The 16,917-nt window shown below is 48.4% G+C and overlaps 1 protein-coding gene across 1 annotated transcript in view; it reads right to left on the reverse strand.

Annotated features, from left to right (window-relative positions):
- LOC138274069 (pre-mRNA-processing factor 40 homolog A-like) overlaps positions 1-16,917 on the reverse strand; it is a gene marked incomplete at its 3' end in the record, with an annotated part of 550,808 nt that overhangs the window by 234,170 nt on the left and 299,721 nt on the right. Inside the window, exon 15 of the mRNA XM_069218962.1 lies at positions 7,698-7,848. Coding sequence (XP_069075063.1) covers positions 7,698-7,848 — 151 coding nt within the window. The remainder of the gene's footprint in view (positions 1-7,697; positions 7,849-16,917) is intronic.

Consider the following 16,917-nt stretch of genomic DNA (forward strand, 5'->3'; position numbering starts at 1 on the left):
ACCCTGGAGACCTCTCACTCAGCACAGACACACTGCTTGCCAGCTTGTGTGTGCTAGTGAGAACAAAATGAGTAAGTCGACATGGCACTCCCCTCAGGGTGCCATGCCAGCCTCTCACTGCCTATGCAAGTATAGGTCAGTCACCCCTCTAGCAGGCCTTACAGCCCTAAGGCAGGGTGCACTATACCATAGGTGAGGGTACCAGTGCATGAGCATGGTACCCCTACAGTGTCTAAACAAAACCTTAGACATTGTAAGTGCAGGGTAGCCATAAGAGTATATGGTCTGGGAGTTGGTCAAACACGAACTCCACAGCACCATAATGGCTACACTGAAAACTGGGAAGTTTGGTATCAAACTTCTCAGCACAATAAATGCACACTGATGCCAGTGTACATTTTATTGTAAAATACACCACAGAGGGCACCTTAGAGGTGCCCCCTGAAACTTAACCGACTGCCTGTGTAGGCTGACTAGTTCCAGCAGCCTGCCACACTAGAGACATGTTGCTGGCCCCATGGGGAGAGTGCCTTTGTCACTCTGAGGCCAGTAACAAAGCCTGCACTGGGTGGAGATGCTAACACCTCCCCCAGGCAGGAGCTGTAACACCTGGCGGTGAGCCTCAAAGGCTCACCCCTTTGTCACAGCCCAGCAGGGCACTCCAGCTTAGTGGAGTTGCCCGCCCCCTCCGGCCACGGCCCCCACTTTTGGCGGCAAGGCTGGAGGGAACAAAGAAAGCAACAAGGAGGAGTCACTGGCCAGTCAGGACAGCCCCTAAGGTGTCCTGAGCTGAGGTGACTCTAACTTTTAGAAATCCTCCATCTTGCAGATGGAGGATTCCCCCAATAGGGTTAGGATTGTGACCCCCTCCCCTTGGGAGGAGGCACAAAGAGGGTGTACCCACCCTCAGGGCTAGTAGCCATTGGCTACTAACCCCCCAGACCTAAACACGCCCTTAAATTTAGTATTTAAGGGCTACCCTGAACCCTAGAAAATTAGATTCCTGCAACAACAAGAAGAAGGACTGCCTAGCTGAAAACCCCTGCAGAGGAAGACCAGAAGACAACTGCCTTGGCTCCAGAAACTCACCGGCCTGTCTCCTGCCTTCCAAAGAACTCTGCTCCAGCGACGCCTTCCAAAGGGACCAGCGACCTCTGAATCCTCTGAGGACTGCCCTGCTTCGACGACGACAAGAAACTCCCGAGGACAGCGGACCTGCTCCAAAAAGACTGCAACTTTGTTTCAAGAAGCAGCTTTAAAGAACCCTGCAACTCCCCGCAAGAAGCGTGAGACTTGCAACACTGCACCCGGCGACCCCGACTCGGCTGGTGGAGAACCAACACCTCAGGGAGGACCCCCGGACTACTCTACGACTGTGAGTACCAAAACCTGTCCCCCCTGAGCCCCCACAGCGCCGCCTGCAGAGGGAATCCCGAGGCTTCCCCTGACTGCGACTCTCTGAAACCTAAGTCCCGACGCCTGGAAAAGACCCTGCACCCGCAGCCCCCAGGACCTGAAGGACCGGACTTTCACTGGAGAAGTGACCCCCAGGAGTCCCTCTCCCTTGCCCAAGTGGAGGTTTCCCCGAGGAAGCCTCCCCCTTGCCTGCCTGCAGCGCTAAAGAGATCCCTTGATCTCTCATAGACTAACATTGAAAACCCGACGCTTGTTTCTACACTGCACCCGGCCGCCCCCGCGCTGCTGAGGGTGAAATTTCTGTGTGGGCTTGTGTCCCCCCCGGTGCCCTACAAAACCCCCCTGGTCTGCCCTCCGAAGACGCGGGTACTTACCTGCAAGCAGACCGGAACCGGGGCACCCCCTTCTCTCCATTCTAGCCTATGCGTTTTGGGCACCACTTTGAACTCTGCACCTGACCGGCCCTGAGCTGCTGGTGTGGTAACTTTGGGGTTGCTCTGAACCCCCAACGGTGGGCTACCTTGGACCAAGAACTGAACCCTGTAAGTGTCTTACTTACCTGGTAAAACTAACAAAAACTTACCTCCCCCAGGAACTGTGAAAATTGCACTAAGTGTCCACTTTTAAAACAGCTATTTGTGAATAACTTGAAAAGTATACATGCAATTGAAATGATTCAAAGTTCCTAATGTACTTACCTGCAATACCTTTCAAACAAGATATTACATGTTAAATTTGAACCTGTGGTTCTTAAAATAAACTAAGAAAAGATATTTTTCTATAACAAAACCTATTGGCTGGATTTGTCTCTGAGTGTGTGTACCTCATTTATTGTCTATGTGTATGTACAACAAATGCTTAACACTACTCCTTGGATAAGCCTACTGCTCGACCACACTACCACAAAATAGAGCACTAGTATTATCTCTTTTTAGCACTATTTTACCTCTAAGGGGAACCCTTGGACTCTGTGCATGCTATTCCTTACTTTGAAATAGCACATACAGAGCCAACTTCCTACAGTAGTGTCCACTTCAACTCATCCACCTTAGGTGTGGGGCTGTCACGAAGTGGGCATGCCTGCTAATTTAACTAATCATGTAGCTGGGAACTTGTAATGACCAGTGTCCAGCACAAGCATTTAAAATGACTTTCCTGTACACTTACGTCTCAGAATAGACAGACGTAGCAGGGGCATATCTGCTCATGCATATATGCTCTCATGTGCCTGGATGCATCCTGCCTTAGGGGTGACTTACATCTAGCACATCTAGTGAGAGAGGGCCTGACAAACAGGGGTGTGCCAGGTCGCGTTTTCAATTTAGCCTGCACCAAAACACGCAGCCTTGTGGGAGTTTGGTGAGGGATCTCTGGGGGTAGCACACCTGGTGTTGCAGCCCTCAGAGACCTTCCTTAGTACCCTAGTGTAGGAAGTTGGCTCTGTATGTGCTATTTCAAAGTAAGGAATAGCATGCACAGAGTCCAAGGGTTCCCCTTAGAGGTAAGATAGTGGCAAAAAGAGATAATACTAATGCTCTATTTTGTGGTAGTGTGGTCGAGCAGTAGGCTTATCCAAGGAGTAGTGTTAAGCATTTGTTGTACATACACCTAGACAATAAATGAGGTACACACACTCAGAGACAAATCCAGCCAATAGGTTTTTGTATAGAAAAATATCTTTTCTTAGTTTATTTTAAGAACCACAGGTTCAAATTCTACATGTAATATCTCATTCGAAAGGTATTGCAGGTAAGTACTTTAGGAACTTCAAATCATCAAAATTGCATGTATACTTTTCAAGTTATTCACAAATAGCTGTTTTAAAAGTGGACACTTAGTGCAATTTTCACAGTTCCTAGGGGAGGTAAGTATTTGTTAGGTTAACCAGGTAAGTAAGACACTTACAGGGCTTAGTTCTTGGTCCAAGGTAGCCCACCGTTGGGGGTTCAGAGCAACCCCAAAGTCACCACACCAGCAGCTCAGGGCCGGTCAGGTGCAGAGTTCAAAGTGGTGCCCAAAACACATAGGCTAGAATGGAGAGAAGGGGGTGCCCCGGTTCCGGTCTGCTTGCAGGTAAGTACCCGCGTCTTCGGAGGGCAGACCAGGGGGGTTTTGTAGGGCACCGGGGGGGACGCAAGTCCACACAGAAATTTCACTCTCAGCGGCGCGGGGGCGGCCGGGTGCAGTGTAGAAACAAGCGTCGGGTTCGCAATGTTAGTCTATGAGAGATCTCGGGATCTCTTCAGAGCTGCAGGCAGGCAAGGGGGGGGATTCCTCGGGGAAACCTCCACTTGGGCAAGGGAGAGGGACTCCTGGGGGTCACTTCTCCAGTGAAAGTCCGGTCCTTCAGGTCCTGGGGGCTGCGGGTGCAGGGTCTCTCCCAGGCGTCGGGACTTTAGGTTCAAAGAGTCGCGGTCAGGGGAAGCCTCGGGATTCCCTCTGCAGGCGGCGCTGTGGGGGCTCAGGGGGGACAGGTTTTGGTACTCACGGTATCAGAGTAGTCCTGGGGTCCCGCCTGAGGTGTCGGATCTCCACCAGCCGAGTCGGGGTCGCCGGGTGCAGTGTTGCAAGTCTCACGCTTCTTGCGGGGAGCTTGCAGGGTTCTTTAAAGCTGCTGGAAACAAAGTTGCAGCCTTTCTTGGAGCAGGTCCGCTGTCCTCGGGAGTTTCTTGTCTTTTCGAAGCAGGGGCAGTCCTCAGAGGATGTCGAGGTCGCTGGTCCCTTTGGAAGGCGTCGCTGGAGCAGGATCTTTGGAAGGCAGGAGACAGGCCGGTGAGTTTCTGGAGCCAAGGCAGTTGTCGTCTTCTGGTCTTCCGCTGCAGGGGTTTTCAGCTGGGCAGTCCTTCTTGTAGTTGCAGGAATCTAATTTTCTAGGGTTCAGGGTAGCCCTTAAATACTAAATTTAAGGGCGTGTTTAGGTCTGGGGGGTTAGTAGCCAATGGCTACTAGCCCTGAGGGTGGGTACACCCTCTTTGTGCCTCCTCCCAAGGGGAGGGGGTCACAATCCTAACCCTATTGGGGGAATCCTCCATCTGCAAGATGGAGGATTTCTAAAAGTTAGAGTCACTTCAGCTCAGGACACCTTAGGGGCTGTCCTGACTGGCCAGTGACTCCTCCTTGTTTTTCTCATTATTTTCTCCGGCCTTGCCGCCAAAAGTGGGGCCTGGCCGGAGGGGGCGGGCAACTCCACTAGCTGGAGTGTCCTGCTGGGTTGGCACAAAGGAGGTGAGCCTTTGAGGCTCACCGCCAGGTGTGACAATTCCTGCCTGGGGGAGGTGTTAGCATCTCCACCCAGTGCAGGCTTTGTTACTGGCCTCAGAGTGACAAAGGCACTCTCCCCATGGGGCCAGCAACATGTCTCGGTTTGTGGCAGGCTGCTAAAACTAGTCAGCCTACACAGATAGTCGGTTAAGTTTCAGGGGGCAACTCTAAGGTGCCCTCTGGGGTGTATTTGACAATAAAATGTACACTGGCATCAGTGTGCATTTATTGTGCTGAGAAGTTTGATACCAAACTTCCCAGTTTTCAGTGTAGCCATTATGGTGCTGTGGAGTTCGTGTTTGACAAACTCCCAGACCATATACTCTTATGGCTACCCTGCACTTACAATGTCTAAGGTTTTGTTTAGACACTGTAGGGGTACCATGCTCATGCACTGGTGCCCTCACCTATGGTATAGTGCACCCTGCCTTAGGGCTGTAAGGCCTGCTAGAGGGGTGTCTTACCTATACTGCATAGGCAGTGAGAGGCTGGCATGGCACCCTGAGGGGAGTGCCATGTCGACTTACTCGTTTTGTCCTCACTAGCACACACAAGCTGGCAAGCAGTGTGTCTGTGCTGAGTGAGAGGTCTCCAGGGTGGCATAAGACATGCTGCAGCCCTTAGAGACCTTCCTTGGCATCAGGGCCCTTGGTACTAGAAGTACCAGTTACAAGGGACTTATCTGGATGCCAGGGTCTGCCAATTGTGGATACAAAAGTACAGGTTAGGGAAAGAACACTGGTGCTGGGGCCTGGTTAGCAGGCCTCAGCACACTTTCAATTGTAAACATAGCATCAGCAAAGGCAAAAAGTCAGGGGGCAACCATGCCAAGGAGGCATTTCCTTACACCTAGGTACCCGGGGTACCATTTACTAGGGAGTTACAGTGGTAACTGAAGAGTTTACTAATTGTGCAAAACAACTGCACTATTGGGGAAAGATCTGGCACTGGGAACCAGCTTAGTTGGGACAAAGTGCACTAGCAGTCAAAGTCACATCAGAAACCAGGCAATAGTGGGGTCAGAGTCAAGAAGGGTGCTTTCATAGAATTTCTGATTCCTCTTGCGGCTCTGGCATGGAAAGGATTGGAGGTTGACATGTTCCTTCTGACTTCTATCCCCTGAAGTCTTCAGTGGGAATCAATATTCTAGAAGGGATGCACTGAAATGCCTTTTTTCCTCCTCTTAAGCAATGGACATTGGCTCCTACTACTCTCTTGAGCATCTTTAGACACCGAGTGCTTCTCAGAGATGCACCATCCTCGCTGGTGTCCTTGTGATGGAGCCTGTGGGACTCCATGGTTCAACTGTCTTGCGCTTGACACATCTTTCGGTGCTGAGGCAGTCTTGGAGCTTAGAGTGACTTTTTTTTTTTTTTTCTTTCGAGGTCAGATCCTCTCTTTTTTTGCTCATTACCTTTGGGCATTTTCGGAAGTCTCCCTCCTTGTGCCTCCTTCGCTGCACCTCCTGCCCCAAACAGACAGCTTCTCTGTGGGCATTTGATCCTTCTGTCTAATGCCACCTCGTAAGAGTCCTAGTTCCCCAAGGGATGAGCTCTCCTTTCTCTGCATAGTGTACCCCTCTGTGCTTCACTTTGGTCCCTCAATGTTTTCAGGAAGAACTCAGTCCAATGGAAGGTAGAGATTGCAGACTGGATGGCTATCCTTTTGGGCAAGCTTGAGGCAACACTTGGGACAGAACCCAAAAGGGAGTATTTTCTATTTCCATAGACCGATTCTGTCCCGTGCCTGTGAATTCTCAGACCGTGTCGCCATCCACTCATGAGGCCCACCTAATATTCATTACTTTTTAGTGTTCTTCTGTACGTTTCAGAGATAGTCAGCATTCTTCCTTTTTTCTCTCTCTACTGACTTCGCAAGTGGAGAATTTTTGTTAAAAAAAAAACAAATAATAAACAAAAAACTACATTCTATTGACTTCGCTCTTTATCTGTCTAAGGGTCCATAGAACTTTGGCTGATGCTTCCAGAGCCAATGCCAGAAAAAAGAAAGACAATACTGACCATGTACAGCACGCGTCTGACGCTAGGGGAGAAAGGACATAGCACCAAAAGCTACAGATGATGTTTAAAAAAAATATATATATAAAAAAAAAAGACAACCAGAAAGATTATGGAGCCAAACACTGGATGGCAGAGTAATGCACAGCTTGCTTGTGAATCCAGAAAAATGATTCATACTGCAAAACCGAAGTACCCCAATGGACCACTACTGTCTAGCCCTCTATACAATATTTTCTTATTCATGGTGCAACACTGTACTGACTGTTGAGTTTCCAATAAAAGTAGTATTCCTACATCCAAACACTTGTCACTCAAGTTAAAGAAATTAAGGAATTTGTGGGAAGACGCTTTGGAGGGCTAAGAAGGCTAGAAGACTTACTACAATGAAGGGAAAGGGGCCATTTGTGTATCTCTTTAAAATCAAGAGTGATGAGGAAAAAAATAAACAAAAACTTGGTGCCACTCCCTCGTGGCCTTTGAAACACAGATACAGTGTTCAGGCCTCAGGTACACAGACGTACGTTGTGGGGGGTCAGGGTTATTTAAATTTGATAAAATATGATCAAGATCCCATGATCGAGAGGAAGCTCTAAACAGCATACAAAGAAGCTATAATGTTGGTTTTAGAAAAATGTCATTTTGTATTTTACCTCAGATTCGTATTTTGAGGACGAGGGAATACTCGGATAAACAAGTCAATCTGTTTAACATTGATTGTTGGAATACTAAGGTGGCCTGCAAAGGTGGGGGATAAGGGCAAAAATAGTTTTAGAGCCATATCCTCATTCTAATGCTTTTAATGTTTGTGACAGTTTGTTTCAAGATCAGAGATGCACATTCTGTAGGTCATACTGGCACAGAAAAGCTAATGATAAGAGAAAATATACATTTTAAATATAACTGAATGGGTGTGTGAAGCAAGATGCCGCTCATTTTTGAACCAAAACAGTTTGTCAAAGCAGACTAAAATCATGGAACAAAGAAAAACATTGTACATACTTTGAAGTTCTTCATCCTCTGCAAAAGTAGGATTGTCCATCAGATACTGCTGTGCTTCAGACCACGTAGTACAGTAGGTCACATTAGCCATATTGTCTAAAATGTTTTTTAAGGCCTCCCAATTTCTTTTCCGCAGTTGTTTGGCTTGTTCCTGAAATATTGTTAATAGTTAACAAATATTTCTAACAAAACAAAGTCCAATGATTATGTTTATTACGAGCATTATCTGGGATTTCCCCCACACACACACAGATGTTTGAATGGCTGTTAATCTCAACCCTGTTTTTTATTTGCTTGTTATGGTAAAATTTGAGTATAAACAAAGTTGTGGTATTTTGAAAAACAATCTAGTTGTGGTCTACCACCCTAGGTGCTCAATGGCATTCAGAACAATGTGCTGGAATAAACTTACTTCACATAAATATAAACTATTGAAAACAAACAAATTCATATTCTGAAACACGCTGATCTGGTAAGTGGCAAAAGTTTTGCCAAGAGTAGATAAAGAGAAGATGGGAATGTTATGAGGACTGGCACCTTGGCTACTTCTTCAATCAATGCTTCAGCTCAAATTAAATGGCTACCAGGTCATAACACTTCTGCCCAAAACAACTCCTAATCAGATGTGGTTCAGACAGCCCTGAGCAAGCAACCTACATGGACAGAATTTTGTACAAACACAATAAAGACAACAATTATTTATAGTCATGCAAACTTCACTTGTCACCAAGTAGCAGCACACAAATACAAAAAGTCCTACTAAACATCTTAAAGTCGCTCAGAAATGGACAGACGCAACACTTCACAGACCCCACCATACTTTCAAATGAATAACCAAGCATCATGAACAGACTTAATAGAAAGCAGTTTTTGCACATTCTCCTAAAAATATCTGCAAATAGCAAATCTGGGCTAGGATGGAATCCTCAAAAAATGGCTACAACCTAGATAAATAGCAGGATGAACGTCTGTAAGGAAATGCCTCCTTGGCATGGTTGCCCCCTGACTTTTTGCCTTTGCTGATGCTATGTTTACAATTGAAAGTGTGCTGAGGCCTGCTAACCAGGCCCCAGCACCAGTGTTCTTTCCCTAACCTGTACTTTTGTATCCACAATTGGCAGACCCTGGCATCCAGATAAGTCCCTTGTAACTGGTACTTCTAGTACCAAGGGCCCTGATGCCAAGGAAGGTCTCTAAGGGCTGCAGCATGTCTTATGCCACCCTGGAGACCTCTCACTCAGCACAGACACACTGCTTGCCAGCTTGTGTGTGCTAGTGAGGATAAAACGAGTAAGTCGACATGGCACTCCCCTCAGGGTGCCATGCCAGCCTCTCACTGCCTATGCAGTATAGGTAAGACACCCCTCTAGCAGGCCTTACAGCCCTAAGGCAGGGTGCACTATACCATAGGTGAGGGTACCAGTGCATGAGCCTGGTACCCCTACAGTGTCTAAACAAAACCTTAGACATTGTAAGTGCAGGGTAGCCATAAGAGTATATGGTCTGGGAGTCTGTCAAACACGAACTCCACAGCACCATAATGGCTACACTGAAAACTGGGAAGTTTGGTATCAAACTTCTCAGCACAATAAATGCACACTGATGCCAGTGTACATTTTATTGTAAAATACACCCCAGAGGGCACCTTAGAGGTGCCCCCTGAAACTTAACCGACTATCTGTGTAGGCTGACTAGTTTTAGCAGCCTGCCACAAACCGAGACATGTTGCTGGCCCCATGGGGAGAGTGCCTTTGTCACTCTGAGGCCAGTAACAAAGCCTGCACTGGGTGGAGATGCTAACACCTCTCCCAGGCAGGAATTGTCACACCTGGCGGTGAGCCTCAAAGGCTCACCTCCTTTGTGCCAACCCAGCAGGACACTCCAGCTAGTGGAGTTGCCCGCCCCCTCCGGCCAGGCCCCACTTTTGGCGGCAAGGCCGGAGAAAATAATGAGAAAAACAAGGAGGAGTCACTGGCCAGTCAGGACAGCCCCTAAGGTGTCCTGAGCTGAGGTGACTCTGACTTTTAGAAATCCTCCATCTTGCAGATGGAGGATTCCCCCAATAGGGTTAGGATTGTGACCCCCTCCCCTTGGGAGGAGGCACAAAGAGGGTGTACCCACCCTCAGGGCTAGTAGCCATTGGCTACTAACCCCCCAGACCTAAACACGCCCTTAAATTTAGTATTTAAGGGCTACCCTGAACCCTAGAAAATTAGATTCCTGCAACTACAAGAAGAAGGACTGCCCAGCTGAAAACCCCTGCAGCGGAAGACCAGAAGACGACAACTGCCTTGGCTCCAGAAACTCACCGGCCTGTCTCCTGCCTTCCAAAGATCCTGCTCCAGCGACGCCTTCCAAAGGGACCAGCGACCTCGACATCCTCTGAGGACTGCCCCTGCTTCGAAAAGACAAGAAACTCCCGAGGACAGCGGACCTGCTCCAAGAAAAGCTGCAACTTTGTTTCCAGCAGCTTTAAAGAACCCTGCAAGCTCCCCGCAAGAAGCGTGAGACTTGCAACACTGCACCCGGCGACCCCGACTCGGCTGGTGGCGATCCAACACCTCAGGAGGGACCCCAGGACTACTCTGATACTGTGAGTACCAAAACCTGTCCCCCCTGAGCCCCCACAGCGCCGCCTGCAGAGGGAAACCCGAGGCTTCCCCTGACCGCGACTCTTTGAACCTAAAGTCCCGACGCCTGGGAGAGACCCTGCACCCGCAGCCCCCAGGACCTGAAGGACCGGACTTTCACTGGAGAAGTGCCCCCCAGGAGTCCCTCTCCCTTGCCCAAGTGGAGGTTTCCCCGAGGAATCCCCCCCTTGCCTGCCTGCAGCGCTGAAGAGATCCCGAGATCCCTCATAGACTAACATTGCGAACCCGACGCTTGTTTCTACACTGCACCCGGCCGCCCCCGCGCCGCTGAGGGTGAAATTTCTGTGTGGACTTGTGTCCCCCCCGGTGCCCTACAAAACCCCCCTGGTCTGCCCTCCGAAGACGCGGGTACTTACCTGCAAGCAGACCGGAACCGGGGCACCCCCTTCTCTCCATTCTAGCCTATGCGTTTTGGGCACCACTTTGAACTCTGCACCTGACCGGCCCTGAGCTGCTGGTGTGGTGACTTTGGGGTTGCTCTGAACCCCCAACGGTGGGCTACCTTGGACCAAGAACTAAGCCCTGTAAGTGTCTTACTTACCTGGTTAACCTAACAAATACTTACCTCCCCTAGGAACTGTGAAAATTGCACTAAGTGTCCACTTTTAAAACAACTATTTGTCAATAACTTGAAAAGTATACATGCAATTTTGATGATTTGAAGTCCCTAGAGTACTTACCTGCAATACCTTTCGAATGAGATATTACATGTAGAATTTGAACCTGTGGTTCTTAAAATAAACTAAGAAAAGATATTTTTCTATATAAAAACCTATTGGCTGGATTTGTCTCTGAGTGTGTGTACCTCATTTATTGTCTATGTGTATGTACAACAAATGCTTAACACTACTCCTTGGATAAGCCTACTGCTCGACCACACTACCACAAAATAGAGCATTAGTATTATCTATTTTTACCACTATTTTACCTCTAAGGGGAACCCTTGGACTCTGTGCATGCTATTCCTTACTTTGAAATAGCACATACAGAGCCAACTTCCTACATTGGTGGATCAGCGGTGGGGTACAAGACTTTGCATTTGCTGGACTACTCAGCCAATACCTGATCACACGACAAATTCCAAAATTGTCATTAGAAATTGATTTTTGCAATTTGAAAAGTTTTCTAAATTCTTAAAAGTCCTGCTAGGGCCTTGTGTGTTAAGTCCCTGTTTAGCATTTCTTTTAGAGTTTAAAAGTTTGTAAAAGTTTGAATTAGATTCTAGAACCAGTTGTAGATTCTTAAAAAGTATTCCAACTTTTAGAAGCAAAATGTCTAGCACAGATGTGACTGTGGTGGAACTCGACACCACACCTTACCTCCATCTTAAGATGAGGGAGCTAAGGTCACTCTGTAAAATAAAGAAAATAACAATGGGCCCCAAACCTACCAAAATACAGCTCCAGGAGCTTTTGGCAGAGTTTGAAAAGGCCAACCCCTCTGAGGGTGGCAACTCAGAGGAAGAGGATAGTGACTTGGAGGACAATTCCCCCCTACCAGTCCTATCTAAGGAGAACAGGGTCCCTCAAACCCTGACTCCAAAAATAATAGTCAGAGATGCTGGTTCCCTCACAGGAGAGACCAACACCTCTGAAATCACTGAGGATAGCCCCAGTGAAGAGGACATCCAGTTAGCCAGGATGGCCAAAAGGTTGGCTTTGGAAAGACAGATCCTAGCCATAGAGAGGGAAAGACAAGAGATGGGCCTAGGACCCATCAATGGTGGCAGCAACATAAATAGGGTCAGAGATTCTCCTGACATGTTGAAAATCCCTAAAGGGATTGTAACTAAATATGAAGATGGTGATGACATCACCAAATGGTTCACAGCTTTTGAGAGGGCTTGTGTAACCAGAAAAGTGAACAGATCTCACTGGGGTGCTCTCCTTTGGGAAATGTTCACAGGAAAGTGTAGGGATAGACTCCTCACACTCTCTGGACCAGATGCAGAATCTTATGACCTCATGAAGGGTACCCTGATTGAGGGCTTTGGATTCTCCACTGAGGAGTACAGGATTAGGTTCAGGGGGGCTCAAAAATCCTCGAGCCAGACCTGGGTTGACTTTGTTGACTACTCAGTGAAAACACTAGATGGTTGGATTCAAGGCAGTGGTGTAAGTAATTATGATGGGCTGTACAATTTATTTGTGAAAGAACACCTGTTAAGTAATTGTTTCAATGATAAACTGCATCAGCATCTGGTAGACCTAGGACCAATTTCTCCCCAAGAATTGGGAAAGAAGGCGGACCATTGGGTCAAGACAAGGGTGTCCAAGACTTCAACAGGGGGTGACCAAAAGAAAGGGGTCACAAAGACTCCCCAGGGGAAGGGTGATGAGACAACCAAAACTAAAAATAGTAAAGAGTCTTCTACAGGCCCCCAAAAACCTGCACAGGAGGGTGGGCCCAGAGCCTCTTCACAAAACAATGGGTACAAGGGTAAAAACTTTGATCCCAAAAAGGCCTGGTGTCATAGCTGTAAACAGCATGGACACCAAACTGGAGACAAGGCCTGTCCCAAGAAAGGTTCCACTCCAAACTCCCATCCAGGTAACACTGGTATGGCTAGTCTCCAAGTGGGATCAACAGTGTGCCCAGAGCAAATCAGGGTCCACACTGAAGCTATTCTAGTTTCAGAGGGTGGGGTGGATTTAGCCACACTAGCTGTCTGGCCGCCTAACATGCAAAAATACAGACAGCAACTCTTAATTAATGGGACTAGAATAGAGGGCCTGAGGGATACAGGTGCCAGTGTCACCATGGTGACAGAGAAACTGGTTTCCCCTGGCCAATACCTGACTGGAAAAACTTACACAGTCACCAACGCTGACAATCAGAGAAAAGTACATCCCATGGCAATGGTTACTTTAGAATGGGGAGGGGTCAATGGCCTGAAACAGGTGGTGGTCTCCTCAAATATCCCAGTGGACTGTCTGCTTGGAAATGACCTGGAGTCCTCAGCATGGGCTGAGGTAGAACTAAAAACCCATGCAGCAATGCTGGGTATCCCTGAACTGGTGTGTGTGAAAACAAGAGCACAGTGCAAGGCACAGGGTGAACAAGTAGAGCTGGAGTCTGGAAGAATGGCCCAGCCTACCAAGAGGAAAGGAAAGTCAGTTGGGAAACCAACTGCAACACAGCAGAAGAAAGGGAACCTCTCTTCTCAGGAAGAAGTTCTGCCCTCTGAGGGAACTGAGCCTTCGGAGCTTGAACCTTATCAGGTTGAGCTCTTAGGCCCAGGGGGACCCTCAAGGGAGGAGCTGTGTAAGGGACAAGAAACCTGTCCCTCTCTTGAAGGCCTTAGGCAGCAAGCTGCTGAAGAGTCCAAAGGCAAGAAAAATGGAACGCATAGGGTCTATTGGGAAGATGGACTCCTGTACACTGAGGCCAGAGACCCCAAACCTGGTGCCACTAGGAGAGTGGTAGTGCCTCAGCTGTTCAGGCAGTTCATCCTAACATTGGCCCATGACATTCCCCTTGCTGGACATTTGGGACAAACCAAGACGTGGGAGAGGTTAGTCAACCACTTCTACTGGCCCAATATGTCCAACATGGTTAAGGAGTTTTGCCTCTCCTGCCCCACCTGTCAAGCCAGTGGTAAGACAGGTGGGCATCCAAAGGCCCCCCTCATTCCACTTCCAGTGGTGGGGGAGCCCTTTGAAAGAGTGGGTGTGGACATAGTTGGTCCACTAGAACCTCCCACAGCCTCAGGAAATATGTATATCCTGGTAGTAGTGGATCATGCTACCAGGTATCCTGAAGCTATTCCCCTTAGGTCGACTACTGCCCCTGCAGTAGCCAAGGCCCTCATTGGTATCTTTACCAGAGTGGGTTTCCCTAAGGAGGTGGTGTCTGACAGAGGTACCAACTTCATGTCAGCATACCTAAAGCACATGTGGAATGAGTGTGGAGTGACTTATAAATTCACTACACCATACCATCCACAAACTAATGGCTTGGTTGAGAGATTCAACAAGACATTAAAAGGCATGATCATGGGGCTCCCAGAAAAACTCAAAAGGAGATGGGATGTCCTCTTGCCATGTCTGCTCTTCGCTTACAGAGAGGTGCCACAGAAGGGAGTAGGATTCTCACCCTTTGAACTTCTGTTTGGTCATCCTGTAAGGGGACCACTTGCCCTTGTTAAAGAAGGCTGGGAGAGACCTCTCCATGAGCCTAAACAGGACATAGTGGACTATGTACTTGGCCTTCGCTCTAGAATGGCAGAGTACATGGAAAAGGCAACCAAAAACCTTGAGGCCAGCCAACAGCTCCAGAAGTTTTGGTATGACCAAAAGGCTGCACTGGTTGAGTTCCAACCAGGGCAGAAAGTCTGGGTTCTGGAGCCTGTGGCTCCCAGGGCACTCCAGGACAAATGGAGTGGCCCTTACCCAGTACTAGAAAGGAAGAGTCAGGTCACCTACCTGGTGGACCTGGGCACAAGCAGGAGCCCCAAGAGGGTGATCCATGTGAACCGCCTTAAGCTCTTCCATGACAGGGCTGATGTGAATCTGTTGATGGTAACAGATGAGGATCAGGAGGCAGAGAGTGAACCTCTCCCTGATCTTCTGTCATCAGACCCAAAAGATGGCACAGTAGATGGAGTGATCTACTCAGACACCCTCTCTGGCCAACAGCAAGCTGATTGTAGGAGAGTCCTACAACAGTTTCCTGAACTCTTCTCCTTAACCCCTGGTCAGACACACCTGTGTACCCATGATGTGGACACAGGAGACAGCATGCCTGTCAAAAACAAAATCTTTAGACAGTCTGACCATGTTAAGGAAAGCATCAAGGTGGAAGTCCACAAGATGCTGGAATTGGGAGTAATTGAGCGCTCTGACAGCCCCTGGGCTAGCCCAGTGGTCTTAGTCCCCAAACCTCACACCAAAGATGGAAAGAAAGAGATGAGGTTTTGTGTGGACTACAGAGGGCTCAATTCTGTCACCAAGACAGATGCTCATCCAATTCCAAGAGCTGATGAGCTCATAGACAAATTAGGTGCTGCCAAATTCTTAAGTACCTTTGACTTGACAGCAGGGTACTGGCAAATAAAAATGGCACCTGGAGCAAAAGAGAAAACAGCATTCTCCACACCTGATGGGCATTATCAGTTTACTGTCATGCCCTTTGGTTTAAAGAATGCCCCTGCCACCTTCCAAAGGTTGGTGAATCAAGTCCTTGCTGGCTTGGAGTCCTTTAGCACAGCTTATCTTGATGATATTGCTGTCTTTAGCTCCACCTGGCAGGATCACCTGGTCCACCTGAGGAAGGTTTTGAAGGCTCTGCAATCTGCAGGCCTCTCTATCAAGGCATCCAAATGCCAGATAGGGCAGGGAACTGTGGTTTACTTGGGCCACCTTGTAGGTGGAGGCCAAGTTCAGCCACTCCAACCCAAGATCCAGACTATTCTGGACTGGGTAGCTCCAAAAACCCAGACTCAAGTCAGGGCATTCCTTGGCTTGACTGGGTATTACAGGAGGTTTGTGAAGGGGTATGGATCCATTGTGACAGCCCTCACTGAACTCACCTCCAAGAAAATGCCCAAGAAAGTGAACTGGACTGTGGAATGCCAACAGGCCTTTGACACCCTGAAACAAGCAATGTGCTCAGCACCAGTTCTAAAAGCTCCAGATTATTCTAAGCAGTTCATTGTGCAGACTGATGCCTCTGAACATGGGATAGGGGCAGTTTTGTCCCAAACAAATGATGATGGCCTTGACCAGCCTGTTGCTTTCATTAGCAGGAGGTTACTCCCCAGGGAGCAGCGTTGGAGTGCCATTGAGAGGGAGGCCTTTGCTGTGGTTTGGTCCCTGAAGAAGCTGAGACCATACCTCTTTGGGACTCACTTCCTAGTTCAAACTGACCACAGACCTCTCAAATGGCTGATGCAAATGAAAGGTGGAAAAACTGTTGAGGTGGTCCATCTCCCTACAGGGAATGGACTTTATAGTGGAACACAGACCTGGGACTGCCCATGCCAATGCAGATGGCCTTTCCAGGTTCTTCCACTTAGAAAATGAAGACTCTCTTGGGAAAGGTTAGTCTCATCCTCTTTCGTTTGGGGGGGGGGGGGTTGTGTAAGGAAATGCCTCCTTGGCATGGTTGCCCCCTGACTTTTTGCCTTTGCTGATGCTATGTTTACAATTGAAAGTGTGCTGAGGCCTGCTAACCAGGCCCCAGCACCAGTGTTCTTTCCCTAACCTGTACTTTTGTATCCACAATTGGCAGACCCTGGCATCCAGATAAGTCCCTTGTAACTGGTACTTCTAGTACCAAGGGCCCTGATGCCAAGGAAGGTCTCTAAGGGCTGCAGCATGTCTTATGCCACCCTGGAGACCTCTCACTCAGCACAGACACACTGCTTGCCAGCTTGTGTGTGCTAGTGAGGATAAAACGAGTAAGTCGACATGGCACTCCCCTCAGGGTGCCATGCCAGCCTCTCACTGCCTATGCAGTATAGGTAAGACACCCCTCTAGCAGGCCTTACAGCCCTAAGGCAGGGTGCACTATACCATAGGTGAGGGTACCAGTGCATGAGCCTGGTACCCCTACAGTGTCTAAACAAA

Source organism: Pleurodeles waltl, unplaced genomic scaffold, assembly GCF_031143425.1.
Source record: "Pleurodeles waltl isolate 20211129_DDA unplaced genomic scaffold, aPleWal1.hap1.20221129 scaffold_155, whole genome shotgun sequence".
Taxonomy (NCBI): domain Eukaryota; kingdom Metazoa; phylum Chordata; class Amphibia; order Caudata; family Salamandridae; genus Pleurodeles; species Pleurodeles waltl.